Source organism: Haliaeetus albicilla, chromosome 8 (genome assembly GCF_947461875.1).
Source record: "Haliaeetus albicilla chromosome 8, bHalAlb1.1, whole genome shotgun sequence".
In the NCBI taxonomy this organism is placed as follows: domain Eukaryota; kingdom Metazoa; phylum Chordata; class Aves; order Accipitriformes; family Accipitridae; genus Haliaeetus; species Haliaeetus albicilla.
This window is the reverse complement of record NC_091490.1, coordinates 38,217,176-38,240,530: the sequence shown is the minus strand read 5'-3', so window position 1 is coordinate 38,240,530 and position 23,355 is coordinate 38,217,176. Positions and strand designations below refer to the sequence as shown.

The 23,355-nt window shown below is 40.1% G+C and overlaps 1 protein-coding gene across 2 annotated transcripts; it reads right to left on the bottom strand.

The window, feature by feature from the left end:
- Window positions 1-4,585: 4,585 nt before the first annotated feature.
- RGS18 (regulator of G protein signaling 18) lies at window positions 4,586-14,936 on the bottom strand. Of its 2 annotated transcripts, none has more exons than XM_009924285.2 (5): window positions 14,616-14,936; window positions 13,833-13,934; window positions 10,223-10,287; window positions 9,011-9,177; window positions 4,586-6,556 (listed from the first exon to the last, which is right to left on the bottom strand). In XM_009924285.2, exons 1-5 carry the CDS (start codon window positions 14,732-14,734, stop codon window positions 6,302-6,304), a joined length of 708 nt encoding a protein of 235 aa, XP_009922587.1. In that variant the 5' UTR covers window positions 14,735-14,936; the 3' UTR covers window positions 4,586-6,301. The 2 variants fall into 2 exon arrangements, with proteins under 2 accessions (XP_009922587.1, XP_009922595.1); XM_009924293.2 differs by having other exon boundaries at window positions 10,223-10,284.
- Between the last annotated feature and the right edge of the window lie 8,419 nt (window positions 14,937-23,355).

Here is a 23,355-nt window from a genome sequence, read left to right as displayed (position 1 = left end):
ATGTTCAAACTATTGGTGTATTAACCTAAGAAATAATTTTCATTTATTTATGTTCCTTAAAGGGCTGCCTTGTACTCACCTGAGTGCAATGTGAGAAAAGGTTACTCTCTCCAATAGCTGTTTTGGTGTGCTGGTGTTTCCCCTGGATCAGGGTCAATATGTTATTGCCCTTCAGCACTCGGCCCCTGTTAAATCCATTCCATACCCAGGTTTGCTCGGATAGTGTTCTCTTGCACAGTGTAACGTCAGCAGAAAAAAAAGTTAATGTTCTGCTGGTCCATGCAATTCAAGCAAATAGAGACTTGACTGCATTTCTTATGTTGGGAGAAGCCAAGATGATCTGAGCACTGCTGGCATCCTAGTAACATGGAAACGCCTGTCATATGGGATGCAAATACATTTTAATCACAGCACTATGTAAATGCCTACCTTCCAATAGCACTGCACAGCATGGTCAACTCACAAAATTTTTTTTTTTTTCCATATGAATAACTCCATGTGTCTTCAGTATGCCACAGAGTTGTTTTGCATAAGAAAATGAGCTGTTATTTTCCACCCAAGCAAAGTATGCCCTTCAGGTAAAATGTTTTGATTTTTAAAACAATCTGTCAAAATGTTTTACGGCATTCTGGGCTCCTCATGTACAGGATTTCCAAGCACTACACAAACACAAACCTACATTAGAAGAGACCTGGAAACAATTCTCAAGATAATGTGCAACCTCGAAGATTCTCGTTTTGTACTAATTAGCAGATTATTTGGCACAGCTCATGTCCTGGATGAATACGCTGTTATTTACATAGCATCCGACTTCACAAAACTACATAGAAGCAGCCTACATAGCACAAGCATACAGGATCATATTATGACCTTGTGCTTGGAGACAGGTATAAATTGCACCAATGCAAGAAAATCTGAAAGGTAGGCATTATGCCTCAGAAAGCTCTTCAACCACAGTTCTCCGTAGCAGTTGTCTCTTGAGTAGTGCCTCGTGGGTGGTCTGTCCCAAGCCAAGCTGTGCTAGGAATGAATGAAAGGGAAAACCAATATACTGATGTTCTTTGTTACCTCTTTTTGTAAATGACTGCTAGACTCTGACTTCTCCAAGTAATCTGGGCAAAGTGTGTGTATGATGTAGGAGAGCTCCTACTGAGTCCCCCGCAGGGGGACAGTCCCTGTGAGGATTTAATCCTTAGAAACCTTCTCTTCCTTAAGGAAAAACTGGAGTAGCATTAACTGCAGGAATTTAAAATGAGTCTGGAAAGTTGGGAAGAAATAAGAGTTTCTAAAATACAAGCAAATTGCATGGTGAAGAAACAACTGCTCAGGTTTGTCCTTATATTAGGCTTCAGCTTAATCTTCTGTCCTGTTTGAAAACTCTAAATTGACTTCCATCGGATTGTATTTCCTGCTACTTAATTTTAGTTACCTTTCATAGAGAAGGCAACAATAGAAGCTAGATGGTAAATCTTTTAAATCTCCTTAGGAGGAGGTTACGCAAACAGATGCCATTTAGGAAAGGAGAGAGAAAAGCTTTGGTATAAAACCAGAGGGAGCTTTTATGAGACCAGCCCTAAATGATCGGAGTACAAAAAATGGATGATGACAACAAGACATTAGCAAGAAAAAAGTAGGAACGGAAACGAGCTGGATGGTGCATAGGGGAAATACATTTTTATCTGTGGCACAGAGCCACACAGGAGCTTAAAGGGCATTCGATTGAGGCATTTGACTAAAATGCAAAAACCAGAGGGGGATCTAGGACAGGCATCTGAGCAAGGCATAAGTTTATGAGCATATGAATCACTGAAGAGAGGAAGAAGATTTTATGCAATTTTTTTTCTCAGCTGAGGTCTTTTGGCAGTATGTGTGGAAAGGAGAGGGAACTGCATTCAAAGCAGTAGTTAATTAAGGCAGGCTGAGCAGCTGGGGACAAAAAGGAGAGAAAAATGATCTGCCTTTTGTGAGTCACTTACAAGTTGTAGCATATAAGAGCCATATCACCAATCACCTACTTTAGTGGAAGATGGAAATCTATCTTTTTCTTTGAGATTCATCTTGGATTTCATTCCTCTTGTTTCTTGTCAGTTCAAAAATTAATCAAGTGTCTTTTTCAAAATAACAAATCCCAAAAGCCAAAGAAGATACATGTATATGTGTATTTCCATCTCTCTCAAGTTAAACAAGATCAGCAGATAATAATTCAGCTAATTTAAAGCATCTAAGTAGACCTAAGTATTGAAAGAGGAGACAAGCCTTTGTGCTATACAAGCCAGCAGATTATTTCCCTTGTACTTTGGGTCTGGAGACTTCATGTAAGGAGTAAAGTGAAATGTTTATGTAGGGTAAATTATTGTGTCGGTAAGAGGAGTATTTTGAGAGCTCTTACTGAATGGCACATACAAATCTAAAAAGCTGCTACGTAAAATAATCCTCAATAAAAATACTTGCCTGATAGGCCTTGCATATGTATTATTTGCACTAGGTCAGCTAAACAAGAGGATTTACATAACTATGGCATTGATTCTGCCAAAACTAGAGAAGCCCAACTACGTTCTCTGGCACTGCTCTAAGGCGCAGGGCTAGCCCTTAGTCTGATCAATCCTGTCTAACTCAATCCTGGAACAGCACCACAGACTTGTACAAAATCTATGCTTAGTTCATCTTCCAGGATTACAGTAGAGCACTAAATAGTAGAGCACTCATTTTCTCTCACTAAAGGGAGCCTCTTCTAGACAAAACCGTTTGCCAGATAATTATGTCATTTTACTTTATCTTTGTGCCCTTTGCCTTCCTTTCTCTGAATTTATCTTGGCTTTCTTTTTGCAGTAGTTCCCATGGCATTAGTCTGCTGTAAATTCAGCTACGGTTCATAATTATCTTTGAAAAACATACATGCATAAATAGCTACCAGGAATATCTTATTTGTTTTGTTTTCATTATAAAACTCATAAGAGGGACTAGCACTATCAGTACCACAGACTGATAGTTTTGAGGAATGCCTCCCTGGAGATAAGGAAAACTTTCCATGTGTCTGTGAAATGAGACAAAGGGCGCCTGCTGACTTGTATTTATCATTTACAGACCCTTTGACTAACAGCTGGTTTTTTGCTAAGAAGAAAAAGTCTTACTCAAAGTACTACATTTGTCATTAGTTTGGATTTTGGAACAGTACTAAATATACATTTTTTTTTCATTTATTTCATCCATGGCAAGAGTAAAGGTGCAGATTCTCAGCTGGTATGAAGGAATATAATCACACCAGGGGAGAATCCAGCTGCAAATGTGTAGGTCTTATGCCTGTGTTGCAACAGACCCACTGTTAACGCTCTGGTGGGTCTGTTCTCAAATCTGTTCTCTTTCTCTAACACAGTTAGTAATACACATCAGAGGAACATGTGTATTTTAATTATCTGAGAACTCTGGCATCCAGACATTGTTGGTGATACTAGAGATTCCCTAATCAGAAACAGGATCGTTTCTGGCAGAATTGATTCATGTTTAAGGGATAGACAGTCAAAGATCAAGGGTAAATAATCTATCCAGAAAAAGAGAATCATAGAATCATAGAATGTTTTAGGTTGGAAGAGACCTTAAAGATCATCTATTTCCAAGCCCCCTGCCACAGGCAGGGACACCTTCCACTAGACCAGGTTGCTCAACGCCCCATCCAACCTGGCCTTGAACACTGCCAGGGATGGGGCATCCACAACCTCTCTGGGCAACCTCTTCCAGTGCCTCACCACCCTCATAATGAAGAACTTCTTCCTTCCATCTAATGTAAATCTACCCGCTTTCAGTTTAAAGCCATTACCCCATGTCCTACCACTACACGCCCTGGTAAAAAGCCCCTCTCCAGCTTTCCTGTAGGCCTCCTTTAGGTACTAGAAGGCTGCTCTAAGGTCTCCCCAGAGCCTTCTCTTCTCCAGGCTGAACAACCCCAACTCTCTCAGCCTGTCTTCATAGGAGAGGTGCTCCAGCCCCCTGATCATCTTCATGGCCCTCTAGACCCACTTGAGCAGGTCCATGTCCTTCCTACGTTGGGGGCCCCAGAGCTGAACACAGTACTGCAGGTGGGGTCTCACGAGAGTGGAGTGGAGGGGGAGAATGCCCTCCCTCGACCTGCTAGCCACACTTCTTTTGATGCAACCCAGAATGTGACTGGCTTTCTGGGCTGCGAGCGCACATTGCTGGCTCATACTTGGTTTTTCATCCACTGATATCCCCCAGTCCTTCTCTGCAGGGCTGCTCTCAATCAACTCATCGCCCAGTCTGTATCTGTGCTTGGGATTGCCCCGACCCATGCGCAGGACTTTGCAGTTGGCCTTGTTGAACTTTGTGAGGTCCGCCCAGGCCCACCTCTCGAGCCTCTCAAGGTCCCTCTGGACCTTGACATATATATATGTATGTATATATATACTGACTCCAGCAATGGAATTGGGTTAGAAAGTTGCCTTTCACTACATTCACTTGTTCATGTGACACCTGTGACAATGACAATCATGGTGTAGACTGTAAAAAACGGAGGCTGACAAGCTCCAAAGCTGCATTTGGTATCAATAAAGAGACTGAAATACAATATCAGTGCTACTAAAAAGATTTGATTTATTCCTGAATCACTGTGCCCAGGTTCTAACAACTTACACAGTTAGAAATAGCATGTGCCTGGAGTTTTGGGATCACGGAAGGATAATGGAATAAACCAGCAAGGACCATACTCCTCACAGTTACAAATGTGTTTCCTCTCTATTCCCCAGGTAAAGCTAAGAGTTTGGAGATGGTGCCCAGGTCACTGCAGCTCAGCACCGTTTCCTGGTGAGTTTGGGTCTCTGTGCACAGTAACACTTTTGATTGAAATGGTAATGATTACAGCTAGTATTGAATTATAAGTGAAGCGAAGTCTTCACATTTTACTCATCAATGTGCTAGTGATAAACTGAATCCTGACAACTTTTTAGGTAGATCATTTCAGATTTATTGAAAGTTAATAAAGCAGACACAGAAACCCTCAGATCAAGCAGTTCATATATACCCTGAATTAGTAAAGAATATAAAGTCCCATACTTACAAACTGCACCTCTTTGCTTTGACCACTTACAGAAAGGGGAAGAAAAGGGAGAAAGCTTAAATTCCGTGCAAAGCGACTGAATATACAAGTCATAGTTACAGCTAAATCCTGCAGCCACTTGCTAAACTGAACCAATGTTTAAGATTTTAAGAATTGCCCCATGCTTCAAAGTATGACTGCATCAATTCTGAAAGAAAAGGGCAGGATAACTGCATATACTGACTATGAAAAGGATATGTGTGACTTCAATAATAAAGAAATAAAAGGGGAGATCTCTCCTTGCTCCTCTATAACCATAGTGAGTATATTAATGACCGGTAGAACTGAAGGTTATTCTACTGGAGTCCAAGAGATGTTAATTTTCAGATTCTTTCTCAAAATAAAAGGCAGAAAAAATTTAGAACAAAGTTTAGTGACAAAGTTGGTATATGATTAATACTTACAAATAAAAGTAGAATTTCTTAAAATCTATATATACACATATACATGACCTGATATTTAATGACACATATTGTGTTAAAATAGCACTCTTGGCCCTTTGTTGCTGTTCATTTGGTTGCAGAAAATTAGAATACAAGTATTTGATGGCAAAGCTAATCTGTACAGCGTAACTTAAATACAGAGAAGAGAGACATATAATATGAAAACAGCAGTACCCCAAAAAATTAAATAGGTATTCTTATGTTCCTCTTAAAATATGCAATAGCTAAATTTTAATTATGCAGTGGCTGTAGTTAAAATCCATGTAATTTACGTTATACCTAATAATGTTCCTATGTGTTTTGCAGTATGAGAAAATACCACAAATGCTCTATGCTTAGTGTAGGAAATACTGCAGAAACATAAATATGTGCAAAGGCTAGGTATATAGATTCTAACTGTGATGAAACTCTGTCCTAAATAATACAGGTCCAAGATACATGGTAGATATTATCAAATGGCATTTTATACAACATTTTTATGCAGGAAACTCAATTTTTTCCTCCAAATACGATTATAGCTCTTGCTTGAGTTTAAAAAAAATACTGTATGAAAACTTTACATGATATGTCATGGCAATATGTTGCCTACATCTCTATAATAAATGAGATTAATCACCAGCTACAGAACTCTGACCTGGTATAAGTGCATGTAACTTTGCTTTCCACTCATTCACACCTGCTAAAGATTTGGATTTTAAAACACATATGAGTTGCTGCAGTAGCTAGAATTTATGAGGGTTGAGTTTCCCTGTTACCAAATGGTAAAGTCTGGTCGTACACCCTGGAAATCACTGACAGTAAAAGATCGTGATCGTCTCCTAAGAGTAGGACGACTGGGATTTCTCCCCTTAACCAAATTTAAATAAGGATCAGATCTTAGGAAGCGTGGGTAGCTGTCTTGCTCCATCAGCCTGTAGACTGTGTTTTGTGCTGCATCAAAGGTGGTGATGATGGGCTGTTCAATATTCTGACTTGTGACTTCTTTGGTTTGAAAGTCCAAATTCACCTGGAGAATGAGGAAAAGTATATTTCTTTAATGTACATCCATCTTTTGTTATTATCCATAGCAATGATACTGTACTTTGGTGAAAGTCTTTTCTGATAAGATGACCTTGAATCCCTGATACAATGAGATATTAATACCACAGAATTAGTTAGTATGTTCATGTTCAGTAATGGCTGTCAGAAAGTCTTCACAGATGTGTCATTGGCACAGTGGAAAACCAGTAAAATAGAAGATAAAGTTTGATGTTTGACTAAAAGAAACTTTGTAATAGTGATCTTTGTACAGCTGCAGCTGTCAGGCTTTGCAACAACAGACTAATACAGAACTCCCTCCATTCTCATTTAGGATTCATGTAGAACTTTGTCTCATTAGACCATGTTAGTGAATATTTAAAATTTCTGGTTTCTGTGTAGAGTTTTTGTGGTAGGAAGGTGACAAAACTCTAATAATTAAAAATATCAAAATTATTTTAATGGGTTTCTGGAAGCTTTAGATGGGAAAAGTATATCAAAATCATCATTTCTTCCATGTGCTGTCGCATTCATCCTGGGAAGATTTAACTAGTATAAGAATTTTATTAAAGTGTCAGGCACTGATTTAAGCATGCTATTTTGAAAAATAGGATAGAATATATAAAAAAATTGTTGATCCAGTCAAAAAGTGACTTCTATAATATGCTTTTTTTCCCCCTCACTGAGATACACCTGTCATTTCCATAAAGCTAGTTAAAACAAATAGTTTAGATCTAAGAACCGAAGGGCAAATAAGGATGATAAAATGGTCCACTCATCAAACCTAAGATTTTATGATCCTATCAAACTGTACACTCAGAAATTTGTGTGTAAAAGAGCTCTGCTGGACAAGAAGTTAGTCAGAGAGAAGAGGCAAGTTCCAGAGCTGCGTGGTCTGAAATGAGATGCTGTTGGCTGGTCTCAGCTGCTCAGCTGAACCCGAGGAACTAAGTTTCACCAAAGCCAACTGCTTAAGGTGAACAACAGCACCCACGCTACGTGCACCAAATCAAAAGTATGACAGATAAAGAAACCGTTACATTACTCTTAGTCAAAGTACGACTTCCACACCCTGTCCCCTCCCTAGCTTTCCTCCTGCTCATTTTTTTGCTTGCGTCAATCTCATAAGCGTTGACAGCATCAGCGCTTGATGCCCTACCATAACTGCTCAGAGATTGATCAATTGGCAATGACAGGTTCTACCTCCAACAGCTCAGGGGGTTTCTTTTTATGTAAGGTCCACCCCAAAGACATGCGGCAGGGGAAGAAATAAAAAGGGACATGTCTTTGAAAGGTAATGTTTCCTAGGGAAAGCGGAACTTAATCTTGAATATAATCTATGGGTATTACAGGTGGAAATTGTGCCATTTTGCAATCCTGCTCTTAAAATGAGAACTACACCTTTTTCACCCTTGCTACAGGGAAGTAGCAGTTAGCGTTTAACTTTTGCTGTTGTGACAGATAAAAGAATACAGGGGAAAAGGAGCATTGGCAAGTGACATATTTGATCTGCTCAAACTTGATAGAATTATAGGAAATTTTAAGTCCAAAAGACTTATTGAAGAGGCTGATTGTGATTTCAGTGAGAGTTCATCACCTCCCAAGCTGCTCATCTCCTTCCTAGAGCAGGCAAAAAATTTTGCTTTTGCTCATTTATGAATCCTTTATAACAGGCTTCAGTAACATGAAGAAATTGTAAATATGAAAACTTTTTGCATTGTTATAGTAATATAAAAAGGCCTTAGTGTTGGTGAAGATTGACATATCAACATATTTTTGGGTATGTTACTGTCAGCACATACAAAGAATATGCAATTAGAGCTGGGGGGTGGAAAGAGGGGAGGGGTCAATCATAATTATTATTTTAAAGGATATGTTTAATAGTTTCTTCTAGTCTCTTTTAGTCTTGTGGCTTATTTAAAATAAAAGCTTCTCAATCTCAGTTATGTAATAATTTAATAGATAATTACTGGTTTAAGAGAAAGGGAGAATAAATCAGTTGTTCTGGAGGTAGCTTTACATAAAGGCAGATAATACTTTTTCACAAATGCTAGCTGGTATGTCTCATTGCAGCTTTAACATTTAACATCACTATTTTTTCTTAAATATACCCTGTATATGTATATATATATATCTATCCTGGCTTTACAGAACATGACGAATCCCTGATTCCTATGATATAATATTTAAACACATGCTCTACACTTAGAAGAGTAACATGGGGAGAGTATTGAAAGGAGTATGGAGGACAGTGAGAATAATCTATGCAGTTGCTTCCAGATTTCCTTCCAGAGCTTTGACATTTAAGATACAGCCTTCTTAACGTCAGTGACTACATGATTAACTATTGCCCCTGCTTCTGGGCGTGCACTTCCTAAAAGCAGATTTCATCAGATGCATTTGTGTCAAATACTGTGTACAATGAAGAACGTTTTTACTATACCTCTTTTGGAGCATCTTTCTGTATGAATGTTTCATAAATGGTCTTAGCTTTTGGCAAAAGTTCATGTGCAGTTTTGCTTTTCTTGTAGTCCTCGCAAGCTATCCAGAACTCGATGTTCTCCTCACTGAACTCAGTTTTCAGAAACTTTGTAAAGGCATCCAATCCCGCTACAGAAGGGAATGTTGAATTGCATTAAAAAAACATATCCTTATTGGATAGTTACTCTTTTCACACAGTCAGCACAAAATAGGTTGTGCTCCCTTTGAATTACATCATGTTACAGATAATAATTTTAAAATACATAAAGGTTTTAAAATAAGTACAGTTCTTTCATTGTGGTCCTGAGTGCTGTAACTCCCATTACAGAATTCTCAGCATCTGTGAAAATTCACTACCAAGATCTTGTGAATTTAGAAATAGAAGCAATCAAAACATGTGGAGGTATGTGAAAGTGACGGACTTTATTCTGGCTGAATATCAGCCTAGGTTGACCGAAACACTATTTGAATCTTTGCTCATAAGTAGATTGTTGTCCAGTAACAATTTAAAATGAATGGCTTTTAGCATCTTTATAACTTGCTTTATCCTCTTGTTATTATGCTGGAGATATTTTCATTCCCAAGTATGCTTAATCTGTGGAAGTAATGCAATTGTATTGATGTCAACTGCTGAAGGAACTGATTTGAAAAGCACATAATGTCCAGCACTGTAGCTGGATCATATGTGTGTCCCTCCAAAATAGAAGGAGGGACATATGTGTATTTGATAATCATGTAAGCAACAGGCCCTTTCAAATGATGGCCAGCTTTGATCCTATCACTGTTTTAGAAACAAACTGTATCAGAAGTGACAAAGTCTTTTCTTAAGTACATAGAACATGTTTTCATTTTTAAGGTTTGGTCTTGCAGTCAGGAATATTTGAGCAGTATTCAAATGAAATTCTACTGTTTAGTGAAGGAACTCTTTGCTGCCTGTTATATTACTTTGTTAAATAAAATACGAAACTTAAAAGTTATGTTCAACTATTTTCAGTAGTTGTCAGCATGCTATAGCCTAAGCATGTGAGCGGAGCAGAAACACGCACTGCTATAAATGACCCATCGTACCTAGTTTAGGTAACTGCCAGGTCTATTTAAGTGCACAACTGGATTTTATAATTTTCCATCATTTTCCATCCTAACAGTCAGCACAGAGAGGAAAAAAACTACTAACCTTTCTCAGAAAGCAGTTTGTCAAAAGATTCTCCCCATTTCACTGCTTCTTCAGGAGACACACTGCTTAAGAAACAAAGTGGGTTTGAAGAATTGGCATGTTATGTATTTATGAAGCTGTTGTAACATGTGTTATCTGTTAACATTATTGCTCAGGACTGTTTCCCAAAGCCTTTGGTTAGATGACATCACTAAAGGAGCTCATTCTCTTAAGGACTTTAGAAACATTTGGCTTAATTTTTTTTCTGACGTTTTTCCTGACATTTTCCTGTACTTCTTCCCCCTGTTTAAAAAAACATCACAGCAGAGATTTTTCTCTTCAGTGTTTGTGTTGTGCTACTAATCTTTAAGGGAATTGAGATCATGCTGTATGGTAAAATTCATAAGGGAACCAGGTCAGTCACCTATTTAAACTTTGAAAATACTCTTGCAGAGATGTGGTTTTGAATGCACTCGGTCTGAGGCTGTGTTACCACAGTCTATTTTTAATGAAATACGGGAAATTCTATAGCCTGAAGACAAAGTTGTAGCAATATGGTTTAGGTGATAGTCTTACAGGGTAATAGCACACATAGCCTGGTTTGTTTACCGCAAAAATTTTTCAAATGTCATGTTATTCTGAGACACTGTGCTCTATTTATAAAATGCCACATATTCTTCATCAAATATGTCAAGTTGCACGTATTTTACTTTGATTTCAAATATTCTGCTCTAGAGAACAACGCAGAAAGGATAAAAGAATACCCTACTTCATTCATGCAAATACAATTTTGGAGAAACCCTTTTTTTTGTTTTGTACAGATTAACCCTGTACACACACCTGGACAGTACTTTGATTTTTAGTAGACCAGAACTGGAGTAAGCCCAGAGATGAATTGTATCATGCTAGGACTAGGACTTAAGTTCCAAGCCTGAAAGTGAAGTCCATTTTTATCAGGTGCTTTATGAATATTAATATTTAGAACCATTTTCATTCGAGGGCAAAGCACAGTACACTAAAAGTATCAGTAAGCAACTTGTCCAGGATTAGTTGGTTAGAACAACTTCTTATGGACTGAACACTTTTTGGATATGATTTCCCCCTCCTCACGGAGGCTTGCTGTTCTGTTGCCTGATTCACATAGTTTAGGTTCCCTTTGCAAAATCTGTAGGCACATGAAGTTCAGATGAAAGGAAATTCCAGACACTTTGGGAAGAAATTTAAGCCAGTAATGGTCCTGGTTTTGCAAAAAAATAAAAGGAGGATTTTTTTTTTTTAAATAGGTGTCACATGTCTCCTAGCTGAAGTCATTGCTTTATAGGAATGAAACTTTTAATTAGGGGCAGACAAACAGTTCTTGAGAGGTACAAATGCTGGAGAACTGAAATTCAAGAAATGAGCATAGGACGCAAAGTAGGGGGATTCTGGAGTCAGGGAACATGAGACCTCACTCCTTACAGAGTTTTTTAGTTATGAGAAGTACAAAAAGTGCAGTTCTCTGAACTGTGTGGACTTGTAAGTCTGGGAACAGTGGGTTCCTATAGCTACGGAAATTAATTTGGTTATAGTGAAAGATAAACCCTGATGACTTCAGACACAATATGCAGTCCACAACTGCACGGAATGCCAGAGAGGTTCTCTGCTGGGTTTGGAAACTCTTAGTGTGAATTGCTAGTTTTCCTTCAGGAACTGCATCAACCCAGTAGCCTCACAGATCCCCAACACCTGGGTGCAGCAATGAGCTACTGCAATAACAGACAGAAACCAAGATTTGTTCAGCTTTGCCACTTTCTAAAGATGAGAAGAAACTAATTAACAGGTTACAAGCATTTCCACTATCACCACACTATCCATGTGCAGTGTTTCATTAAATTATCTTTCTACTTACATTAGCATCTCTGTGTGAAGAATGGAAATCATAAAAACTAAGTAAATCACTTAAATAATAAATCTCAAACTATTATCTCACTTTATTTGAAGAACAGTAATTTTCTTTTTCTTTTTTTTTCTCCTTTTTTGCCAAAAATAATCTACACCTCTCTCTCTCTATATATAGAGAGAAAGATCAGCAAAAATCTACCAGTTTCCCCTCCATACCACAAGAACAGCAGAATCCCTGTTAGTCAGGCACCTGGCTGACAGTAATGTGGTAAAAAGCAGTTGGGAAGAAGTGATAGTCTGTTAAAAGGGGAAAATTCTTCAGAGAATTATTTATCGCTATTGTATCTGCCTCTGAAAGTGCCTTTTCACAGATTACGAGAATGCATTGATGGCTGTGTACTTTGTATGAAATACCCAGGGGTAGTAAGCCGCCCAATACTGTCTGCATACAGGTGGCATGGAGGCTGTGCCTTCTCTTTTTAGATGCAATCTTAGCATGGTTTTACATGTCTGGAACCGAGAAACGGAAAAAGGGTGTTCTCAGCACTGTTTTACCTTTGTTCATCATTGCAATGTCTTGTATTTCTGAGTGAACTGTAAAACCATTGAATTAAGGCTTCTGTCAGCAGCAAAACAAGAAAGAGAGAGAAAAAAAGAAAGTAATGAAGCCCCCCATGACCATGGACTGGAAAGTCTTCCAGATCATGAGTACACCCTGTCATTTGGATGGGCATGATATTTGGACATGTGAGCAACAAACACTGCTTAATTATCCAGATGCATAGGTGCAGGTGTTTAGATACCCACTTCTCAGCCACTTTTTCATGGGTTCTAGAAACAGAGTTTGGGCCTTTATACAATTTCTACCATGTGTTCAGAATTAGTAAGGGCTGGTAGAAGGAGTTCTGGTCAGAGCAGGCACCTTGGTCCCAAAGATAGTAACTACTTAAAGAAGGTTCAGTAAGCTTAATGAGACAAAAGACCACAGGAAGCACTGAAGTGATCTGAAGTGATCTGTGATGGAAAGAAAGGGGCGGCTAATTTTTTTACGCATGGAGTTGCAGTACTTTACGCATTCCTTCTTTTCAGCCAAGACCTACAAATGCAATTCTTAATATATCAGTGAGATCTTGGTAACTCACTGAAGACAGGAACTAAACTCTTATTGAAGTCAACAAAACCAAGATTTTACCCTGCATCTTTATGAGAAATAGTATAACAGGGACAGTATTACAACAGTGTTTAAACAACAGTATCTGAATTTTGGAGACAAGAGCGTTTAAACAATTACAGCAATTATTGAGGAAATACACATTCAGTATTTGACATGCATCTGGCATTTGTACATCACAGAATTCTTTGGAAAACCTGCTTTCCAAGGAGCTGTGTGATTTCCCTGTAAGCAGTAATTAGTCAGCTACATTTCTGACTTGATGCTTGCTCAATACAGTCAATGGACTAATAACGCTGTTGGCATGAGTAAAGGTTTAAACTTATCTGCAACTGTATGGGGACCAGTCTACACCTAGTAGTGTGAAAACACTAGCGGTGAGTTACCTTGATGCACACCAGATAATTCTATAGTGTTTGTATGCTTGGGTTAGATTGCTAACCATTAAATTAAATAGATCTTGAAAGCGTTATCCTCTGCGAAGTCTGAATGCACACGCATAAATGCAGGAAACGTTCTGAGTCACACAGGCACTTCCTGAAAGGAATCCCCACCAGCTCAGTCTTTTATAATGCTTACCTTGCTGCTTTTGTCAAGCTTCCAGGTTTACCAAGATGATCACCTTCATGGAATTCAGATTTCTGCAGGAGAAGGCTCAGCCTGTTTCTCTTCTGCTTAGCTCTACAACAGATTTAGGGTAGCTTTTCAAGCAACCTGGTTGAAAGTTGGGGGTTTACCCTCAAATATTTCCTTTGACTAATATATCTGCTTCTGCATCATAGATCTCCCTATGTTCACTTATAGTAATGTTGATGTTACTTCTACATATATTATTCACATTAATGATTTTTTTTCTTTATAGCTTAGCACAAATTTACATATGAAGCACTGACAAAGAGAAATGGAAATCTTTTCATTTTCAGTATCTTTTTCATTTATTTTAAAGATAGAAGGGTGAGATTTCACATTAGAGAACATAAATGGTTGGCTCAGCATCTTCTACTTTTAACGTTTTGCAAAGAAAAAGGAAGTATTGCTTTCTGTCATTTGAAATTTCTAAAAAGAAACTTTTCCGGATCATATTCAGGCTTTAAAGAAGCATTTCTCAGAACTTCTTGAAACCTCCCTTTCCTCTTTTCTTAGTTTATTGTTTCATTTGTTTCTTCTTCTTAAAAAATATTTCCACGATGAATTAATATCTTACGTATACAATTCCTGGGATTGCAGTTCATGAGTTTTCATATATATATATAAGTCAAAAATAATATGATCTGTGCCCTACGTTCTTACCCACAAGCTATGTTAGAAGAATCCTCTACGTAAACAGAACACTCAGAGTGTCAGCATGACCTTAAAACTTACCCAGGCTTGCTTGCTTTATGTGGCTCTTCTTTAACTGTTGATTTCATGACTTTGTAATAGGATTTATCCTTTGAAGCAGAAATGTTTAGTTGGGGGAATAAAAGAAGTGGGTTCTCCATCTTCCTCTAAAAAAGCTTCACGGTTTCAGAAAATGTTTACTTCCTTACAGCAGTTGCATCTGGCGAACCCGACGTGCTCGGGAGGGCTCTCACATGCTGTATCGGGCTGGGTTGCCCCCAACTGGCTGTTGAGCAGTTTCCAGAGCAGGTACTGGGAAGAAGGAGGTTCTCCACCTTCACTGCCACTGCAGCTGCAAGTACACCGGACTTTATGTGGGGTTCTGGTTTTACAGTCGTCATTTAGGGAAGTGAGATTGCAGCTTTGCAAAATGGCCGTTGATAATCCAGACAAACACGGCTATCAACGGAGAGCAACTCCTGGGTTTCTGCTTGTGGAACTTGGTATTTTACTAGGCTTAGGATGACGCCATCATTTTCCCCCAAACACCTGTGAGAAGTGTACATAGTTTCTCTAAAATGAACTTTAATGAGAAGAATTTTGCATAAAATAACATATAACATTGTCTTAAGCTCTTAGAAGAACTTCTAACTGACCTTAAACTGCCCTCTACAGCCTCAAGTGTCATACGCTGGACACAACAAAATCAGTTCTACCTACAGTATGCTAACTTGAAACTCGGGGTTTCTCACAGTCTCCTGCAAGTGCCAGATGAAGCTGTGTTGATCAGATATTTTGTAAGCGGAGATTTTAAATTTTGCACCATTTTTCAGAAATGATGAGCACCTACTTCTAATGTCAAGTTTGTCCACTTAAAACTCCTCCTTTATCTTTTATATCTGTGGCTTTATTTTCATTTACGATCTCCCAGCCAGGATAAAATGTCTTTAGTTCAGCACAAAAATTTGTGATTTTTTTTTTTTACAGTAAATAACCAAAAATTTCTCATTTCAATTTACATAATGTAAAAATGTATTAAGTTTTTAGGTTGATCATCACAAATTACCTCTTCATATACAAGCTTGATATCAATTAAGTTTCTTGTTCTTAAGTATAATTTGCGTTGGAGATGTCACAGGAAAAATACATCTACCAACAAAATCCATTCAATGTTAGCTGAATGAGAGGCTGGAAAAGATTAAAATTATGCAATAGTTAATTGATTAGGAATTAAATAGCTCTCCTTTTTTAATGCCAATGTCTCATTTTGATTGTTCAGGTAAGACACTGAGCCCTGGGGAGAAGACATGACCTCATCACCTTCCCACAATTTTTCACCCATTATGTGTATATAATACTGTCTGTGTTCATCTGCCATCATTTTATTACCTGGTGATTTCAGTTCCTGAAAAATGTTGTTAATTGTAGCCTCAATAGTTCATATAAGCTGCTTTAAGAAAGATTTGCAGCATGAAACGCCACTCAGAAGTGAATTATGGTTGCCTTGCTACTATACCATGTAACTTATAGATGGAAATGACCCGTTATGTCACCTCTTTCAGCACCCACCAACAATGGGCTCTCCCCAGCGTACATCTGAATGGCTCGCCCAATCTTAAATGACTCTAAAGCAATGGGTGTTATGTCTTAGATGCTTGAAATATTACTGTACTATACTCTGACAATATTATCAGTCCCAAATGCAGCAATGTGCTGTGCATCTCCTGAGAAATCATTTGGAAATTTTTTTTTTTCTTTTTTGGGGGGTGAAGCGGGGGAGGAAGGGAATAATTACAAACAATCTCTTCTTTTTTTCCGCCCCTACTTTTTTTTTCCATTAATAGAAAGCTAATATTAAATCCAGGCCCTGAAGTAGCCAAATTGCATCAAAGCCAGTCTGTGTTTTGTCAACGACGGTGCTGGTGCTAATAAGTATTTCTGTTTTGCACTGCAGGCTACAGTAGTTATAGCAACGGTATTAATGACCCTGTAAATGCTTCTGGGCCATTTTGTATACTGCAAGATGATGATATAGAAAATGACTATGTTATTTTAAGCCAGAAAAAGCAGACCCAGAATATTACGTTGATGACATCACTAGAGACCTAGAAAGCTCTAAAGAAATTTGGGATGAGAACCAAATGTCCTGATTCGCAACCGTTTCCCTAACCACTGAAATGTATTCAGAAATCTTTTGAGAAGGAGACTAGTGATTTTTAAGCCCTCAAATCAAGATAATCTCTGCAAAGTGAGAGCAATATTTTCTTAATGATTTATTACTTGTAGAAAAGAATAAATACATTTTTCAAGAGCTTTCATAGTTAGATGAATAGAATATGTATTTGCAAAACAATCTTTATGTGACAAAAAAGCAAAAATGAATACATCATAAAGTGCAAGAAGTTCCTTGACGTGATGTCACAGCTGATGATCAAGTCATGCTTGACTTGTGTAGACCCAATAGCTGCCCTCTGTGAAAGAAATATTGATTGATACTATTAGCAATAAGGATATTGTATTATACACCGAATATGTCGTATTTCTTTTTTAAAGGTAAGCACTGAAAGACTCAGACTTCCAATTCAGCTGAATAGAAGTGAAGCCCTGATTGAGTGGTTCAGCTCAGCACAAAGAACTAGAGCACAATGAGGAGTTCTCCTTTGTTAGTAATCCCGCCGCACCTCTCTTCAACCTATTTTGTTACTTGCCAGGTAAGTGTAAACTTTGCCTCCTTTATGTCTATGCTCATGTTCTAGCACTGCCCAGGCTCCTCCACAACTGAGCTCCACCATTGTTGCTTATTCAAATCCAACTCTGCCAGTATGGCTTTTGTGAGTTGTTTGGGTTAGTTTCTGCTGAAAGGAAGCGATATTCATCTTTGTGGGAAGAAAAAAAAAGCAACACAGTCTCTTTACTGTCCTGTGAAAAATAAACATGGAAAGAAACTTCACTGAAGAGCATGGGCTGAAAAGATGTATTTCCGTATTTCTCTTTCTTTTTCCTGTAAAGGGATTCAGGAGTTGAAAATTAAAATAATGTTTTGAATGAATTTGGCTTCAGTAAATAATTCTGCTCTTCAGTAACTTCTTAATTTATCACTCCTCAATATTTATGTTGTTTATTCCTTATTGGAAACCATAATTGGACGTACAATTTAATAATGATATGATCCAACATATGGTTGTTTTGTTTATCTTCAGACAAAAAAAACCCATTTTTGCTTCATGAAGTAATATCAAAAGGAAAATAGTTTTATTGTAAATCTCAAGTAGAGGAGCTTGCAGTCTGCTAATTCAGTGAATTTCTTTAGTGGTGCACTTAAAAGTTTTATCCTTCTGCAGGAACCTGGCATGGGGGATACTTCAGAGTTAGTGGAAGAGAAGCATTATAACGTCTACACATAGTTCCCATTATAAAACCCTCTTTTGTGGCTGCTGTTTAAAAGGAAGGAAACAAAATTGCATTGGTTCAGATAGGGATCACTGACAACAGGAACGTTAACACTTTGCACTCGGGGTCTGTAGGTCCTGTCAGCCAGGGATCTCAAAAGAATTTTGTAAGGCATCCGTGATGACAACTCAGGCTTGGTGCAGGCTTGGGAATCTTTGTAGCTTCAACAGAACTTCTGCTGTGGAAAATGTTTACATCTGTGCTAAACTAAATTTATTTATTTTTCTTTTGAAAGGTCAAAATAAGAAAGTGAGTCTGCAAAGTTCTCAGCTGTATTCATTTCCTGCCTGCCCCATGGTTATATGGCCAGCATCTCTGATTAGTTCTATTTACATATTACATACATCACTGTCACAATTAATCTACAGGAAGCTGGTTTCTCAGTTGAACCACTCAGTGTTTACAACTAGCTCTCCACAAGTGTACAGCAATGACATCAGTACTCATTAGACAACTGCGTTTTAATGACCAGCTTCCGGAAGTGCTCACCTAGGACACTCACACACATTTTTAAATGTGTTTTTTTAGTGTGGTATTCACAGGAAATGCTGAAGGCAGGAATGTACTCTAAATCCTGCCCAAAATACCCTACTGGATTTATTTTAGTCTTACAGAAACCCAGAGGGATTCCTTACATGACAACCTGCTTTTTTTCAAAGAGGAAGATTTTAGCAATCCATGCTAAGTGCAAGAAACAGCAAGTACTGGGCTGAGTGTTTTCTGGTCCTTCTGTGAAAGGTGTGGGAGAACAGAATGGAGAGACGATCAGGCAAGAGGGCTGTGATACCTGGTCCACTGAATATTAGCCATGAGATCAAACTCCCTGCAGCAGACAAGGGAATAAAATCTGTTTTACATGAGAACTGAGTCTGCTGTCACTGAGCTACTGTGTGGTTTCAGCAGAGCCCTCATGTTGCATGTCAGTCATGTCCTCTCTCGGCTTTTCCAGATTCCAGAATATCTCAGGGATGCTGCAGCACAGGTTGAACTACTACGTCAGGCATTGTCAATCCTCCATAATGCAGAACTAGGGAAGCCATAAGGAGCATTTCATATTAAAAAGGCAGCTCTGCAGTGAATAGGGCTACCCCAGAGCTGGGAGAGCACTCAAAACAGGTTTGGAAGGTCACACCTAGGTATTTAGGATGAAACTAGGCAGGACCTAAGAGCTCAGGTTCTACTGTAAAGCCACCCTTGATGGCTGCAGTGTTGCAGAATGTGCTCCCTCAGTACAATACTGAGGCACTGATACAGATAGACCTAATACGGCCTATTTAAATCACAGCTAAAATTTCTGCAATAATACTTTCTTCAGCTTATATGTTATTATATTTTATTCATTGTTACTTCTTCCTGATAGTGCATTGTTCTGATGTCCTGATTTAGCTGACGTAAATAGTCCTAGCTTTTACAAAGTAGTATGGTGGATTGCTCATCACAGCAGTAAAAAACTTGGTACCAAACAAGTAAAAAATTAGTCTCTCAATCCTCACTAAATATATATATGTATATAAATATATTATCTTCTAAGTCTGTCAAAAGAAGACAGTGTCTTAAGATTTTGAAGCTCTCAGTCACTTTGATTTTTCTCTTCAGTAATTACCCAAAGAAGTTCACTACTAAAATTAGATATAACTTAATAATAATTCCAGGTCAAATTTGAATGAGTATGACATCTTCAGAATGACAGAGAAATTTTCCAGGAAGGTTCAACTATTTTTTGAGGATTGAGAAAAGTTGTATTCTAAACGACAAGCTGGGGCAGTTTTATTTCCTAGACAATGAAAGTTTTGCAGTAGTAGTTTCCTTTTCCTCCTCCCAATCTGTTATAAATCTTCTCTTATGAGGAGGCTGGCTTCAAGGCAGGGACGCTCATTGTCAGCATTCACTGGCCAGTCATAGTCTCTCCTCTTCTTAACTAATACTAGAATTTCCAATAAAAGTCATCAGTTATCAAGCATCAGGGTAACACTGGCTTTGTCCCCAAACTGCCATCCAGTTTCTTCTTCAGATTTGCAAGAACCCTCAAGAAAAGCTTGCTGGTTTGCCTAACACAGTAATATGCTGAGGGCTGTGAATCTTAGCCTTCAGAAAAGCTTCAGGCATAGCAGAGGTAAAGCTCTGCTCTAGTAAAGTACTTATGCGTATGTTTCATTTCAGTCATGCAAGAAATCTTATCCCATGAAATTTGCTGTGTTGGATTGGAGACTACGTGATCTGGCTAAGATCTGAGACATTTTGGGATGCAGCAGATGTGAGCAGCAACATAAGAAAGAATTGAACTCACTCTGAATGCTAGGCAGCAGTATGGATTTTATGGATTCCTCACTGTCACCCTTGCTGTCATGTTAGTGACAAAAAACCTCGCCACTTGGGCACTATCCATTTCTCAAATTTTTCTGGCTTTTAGCCCAAGTCATGACATGCTTTATTATTACGGTTTTGATTTGACACAGTCCTTAGCTTTTGCAAATGTTGACCTTGGCAACCTCTGGTTTTCACACCAGCATCTAAATCAGATTCTCATCAGGTCCAATCTGCTGCTCTTGTCTTTCTCATCCAAGTTTCTCTGTCACATCTAGAATAACTGGAATCACAAAAATAAGTTTTGCAAAGCTTGCCAAAAATACTTCCTCAAAACAGAGGAAATGTGGTATTTGCACTTTCAGTATGCACACCAGGAAGCAAGCTATTCTAGTCTCTCTGCTCCAGTATAAACAGGTGATCATTTATCAGGTTATACTGTCAATTTGATAAACATAAAACCTGTAATAATTTTGATATCGCTGTGGTCACCACATCTAGTACAAATGCTGCATTTCATCTGTTGCCAATCAGCCTAGATTGCCCGAGGATAGAAACTGCTGGTCTGAAATGTGTCCTTGTGGCATGTATGAAATAATTTCCATTCCAATTCACAGTGACCACAAGTCATTTTTTGTAATTCCTAGGGAAGGTCTGCAGACTGCTTTGCTCAATCCACAAGTGCCTTTCAAAGTCTAACTTTAGAGTCTGTCACTGAGGTTAAGTAAGACTTTTTTTTTTCTTCCCCAGAATGGCCTCCAAGTTTAAAATCTTTGCTTTCTGATGACCAAATTATGTCCTAGTCCCGACACTGTTGATATATCTTCCCCAAAGGATGGAGAGTGAGAACAGCCACACGGGCTTCCAGGCCTTCCAGCACCAAAATAAGGCAGCTCAGGTGATGGGTTAAGAGTGCAATGGCCACGGCTGTCCTGGTGATCCCTCTATTGGAAAAATTCTGACATGTCCTTTCTCCTTTCTTTCAAAAAAGGGGACATGAACAGTGCCCTGCTTGCAAATCAACATCCCAGGCGTTTTCCAGTCAATTCCAAAAGAGCCGTGCCCCAGAGCTGTGCACATCCCTCTGCTGCTGGCGCCTTCCTTTCCTTCCTTCCTTCCTTTCCTTCCTTCCTTCCCTCTTTCCTTCCTACCTACCTACCTAATGCCGGGGTTTGTCTGACGTGGTCCAGCTGGGGGGGGGCTGGTTTGGTTCGGTTCGGTTCAAAGCAGCAACATACACAGCGAAACATTTTTAAGGACTAAAAAAGAATCAGTAAAATAGCCTGATCTTTTGCAAATATTTTGCCTAGGAGGTTCTCCGGTGAAAGGAGTTCGTTGTTGGTTTTTTTTTTTCCAGGGAACACAGCGCCTGTGCCGGCCAGGCCTGCTTGCAGCGCGGGGCACAGGCTGAGGCGAGGCGATGGCGAGGGGCAGAGCCTTAGCCTCCGCCACAGCAGTCGGCCGCCGGGCGTCGTTCGGCAGCACGCCATGGGGTCGTGTTTGCTGACAGGAACGGCGGTGAAAGCTCCGCCGGGCGGGGAAGGGCCGCCAGCGAGGCTCCATCTCCCGGCGTGCCGCGGACACGACATGGCGGCCCGGACGGCTCTGCCCTACCTGAGGGGCGCCGGGACTACATCTCCCGGCACCCCTCCGGGCAGGGCCCGCCCCGGGAGTGCGGAACCGCCCAGAGAGGCCGCTCCGGGCCCGGCGGTCGCTGCTGGGGCAGGTCCTGCCCCAGCCGGGGTCGGCTTGCGAAGCCGTCGGCCTGTGTTTGAGCACACGGCAGCGGTCTGCCTCTGGGCCGAGCCGGCGCTCCTCTTCCTTACGTGGGCAGAGAGAGCAGCGGGCAGCGGCGGGGCACGGGCTGTGGAGACGCCACCTCGGGGCGGGGGGGGGGGCGAGGCCGTGGATCGCATCAGAGTTATAAAAATCGTGTTCTGGCTACTGGGTGTCCCGCAGTGAGCAGGTCACGGAAAGCCCCGCTACATCGGTTGTTGCTGCTTGAACAGTTGCCCTGGGTTGGGCTAGCTGTGACCAAGGGAGGGCAAACTGGGCTTCCTGGCTCTGCTTATCCTACTCCTTTTACTTATCTCCTTTTCCTTATCAGGCTGTATTTCTTTTCTTTTCTGGAGGTGATGTCGTCACATCCTGACGTGTTCAGGATTTCCCCAAGGTTTAGAGCTGTCTCTGTGAGCAGGGCCAGACCTGCAGCCAGCAGAAGGACTAGCCAGCGAGAGCTGGATACAGCCAGGCCGCCCTGGGGCCAAGGGGGATACGCTCCGTGTGTCCATGACACAGCCCTCGCAGACCTGTGCTGTGTCTCCTGGTGGGACAGTCGAGCGGCCTACATGAGCGCACAGGCCCTGTGTTGACTCTTGCCCTGGCTTCAGGTCCAAACTTTCAGCCCGTGTTCCCTGATGATCTACCTTGTGAGCTATGGGAGAGCTCATATGTGAGGGAGGCCTTTCTGGTACCTTCAGTTTTGCTATCTGGCTCGCATCGACTCACCCCAGACACATGCCACCGTGTGAACTTCCCTGTCAGCTGCCTGGGGTGCAAAAGAGTTGCCCTCCTTGACTCTGCAAACTCAGACCATCAACCCTCGGTTTAAAGATCATCTGTATCAGAGAACCCTTCTGTCCCTGCTGAGAATGACCGGGATGTTCTTATTACCAGGCCAACCTGTACATTGCTGCTTCTAAAGGATCTCCCATATCTAGAGTTGGGCAATCATGCACCGGTTTCCTGGTGACCCTCTTCCAATGACAGCCCCATCAATAAGAAATCCCTGTTGGTGAAGAGGGCACACACCCCGTTTATTTTTGTTTCTGCTACTTTCATGGCAGGGCTGTGCAGACGTGGCAAAAGACACAACTGCTCTCTTGATGTCTGCACCTGGGGTCGTTATCTAGTAACTGAGTGCATGCAGGAACCTGCATAATCTCAGCTGCAAAAAAAAAGGTGGACTGTGAGCTGACGTCCTTTTCTGGCTTCTGAAGAATCATTTGACACCACTTTGCCTCTGTGC

Coding starts and splice junctions, on each gene's coding strand:
- RGS18 (XM_009924285.2), bottom strand. CDS start 14,734: ATGGAGAACCCACTTCTTTTATTCCCCCAACTAAACATTTCTGCTTCA. Junction 10,288..13,832: donor AGCTTGACAAAAGCAGCAAG/GTAAGCATTATA, acceptor TTGTTTCTTAAG/CAGTGTGTCTCCTGAAGAAG. Junction 9,178..10,222: donor CAAACTGCTTTCTGAGAAAG/GTTAGTAGTTTT, acceptor TCCCTTCTGTAG/CGGGATTGGATGCCTTTACA.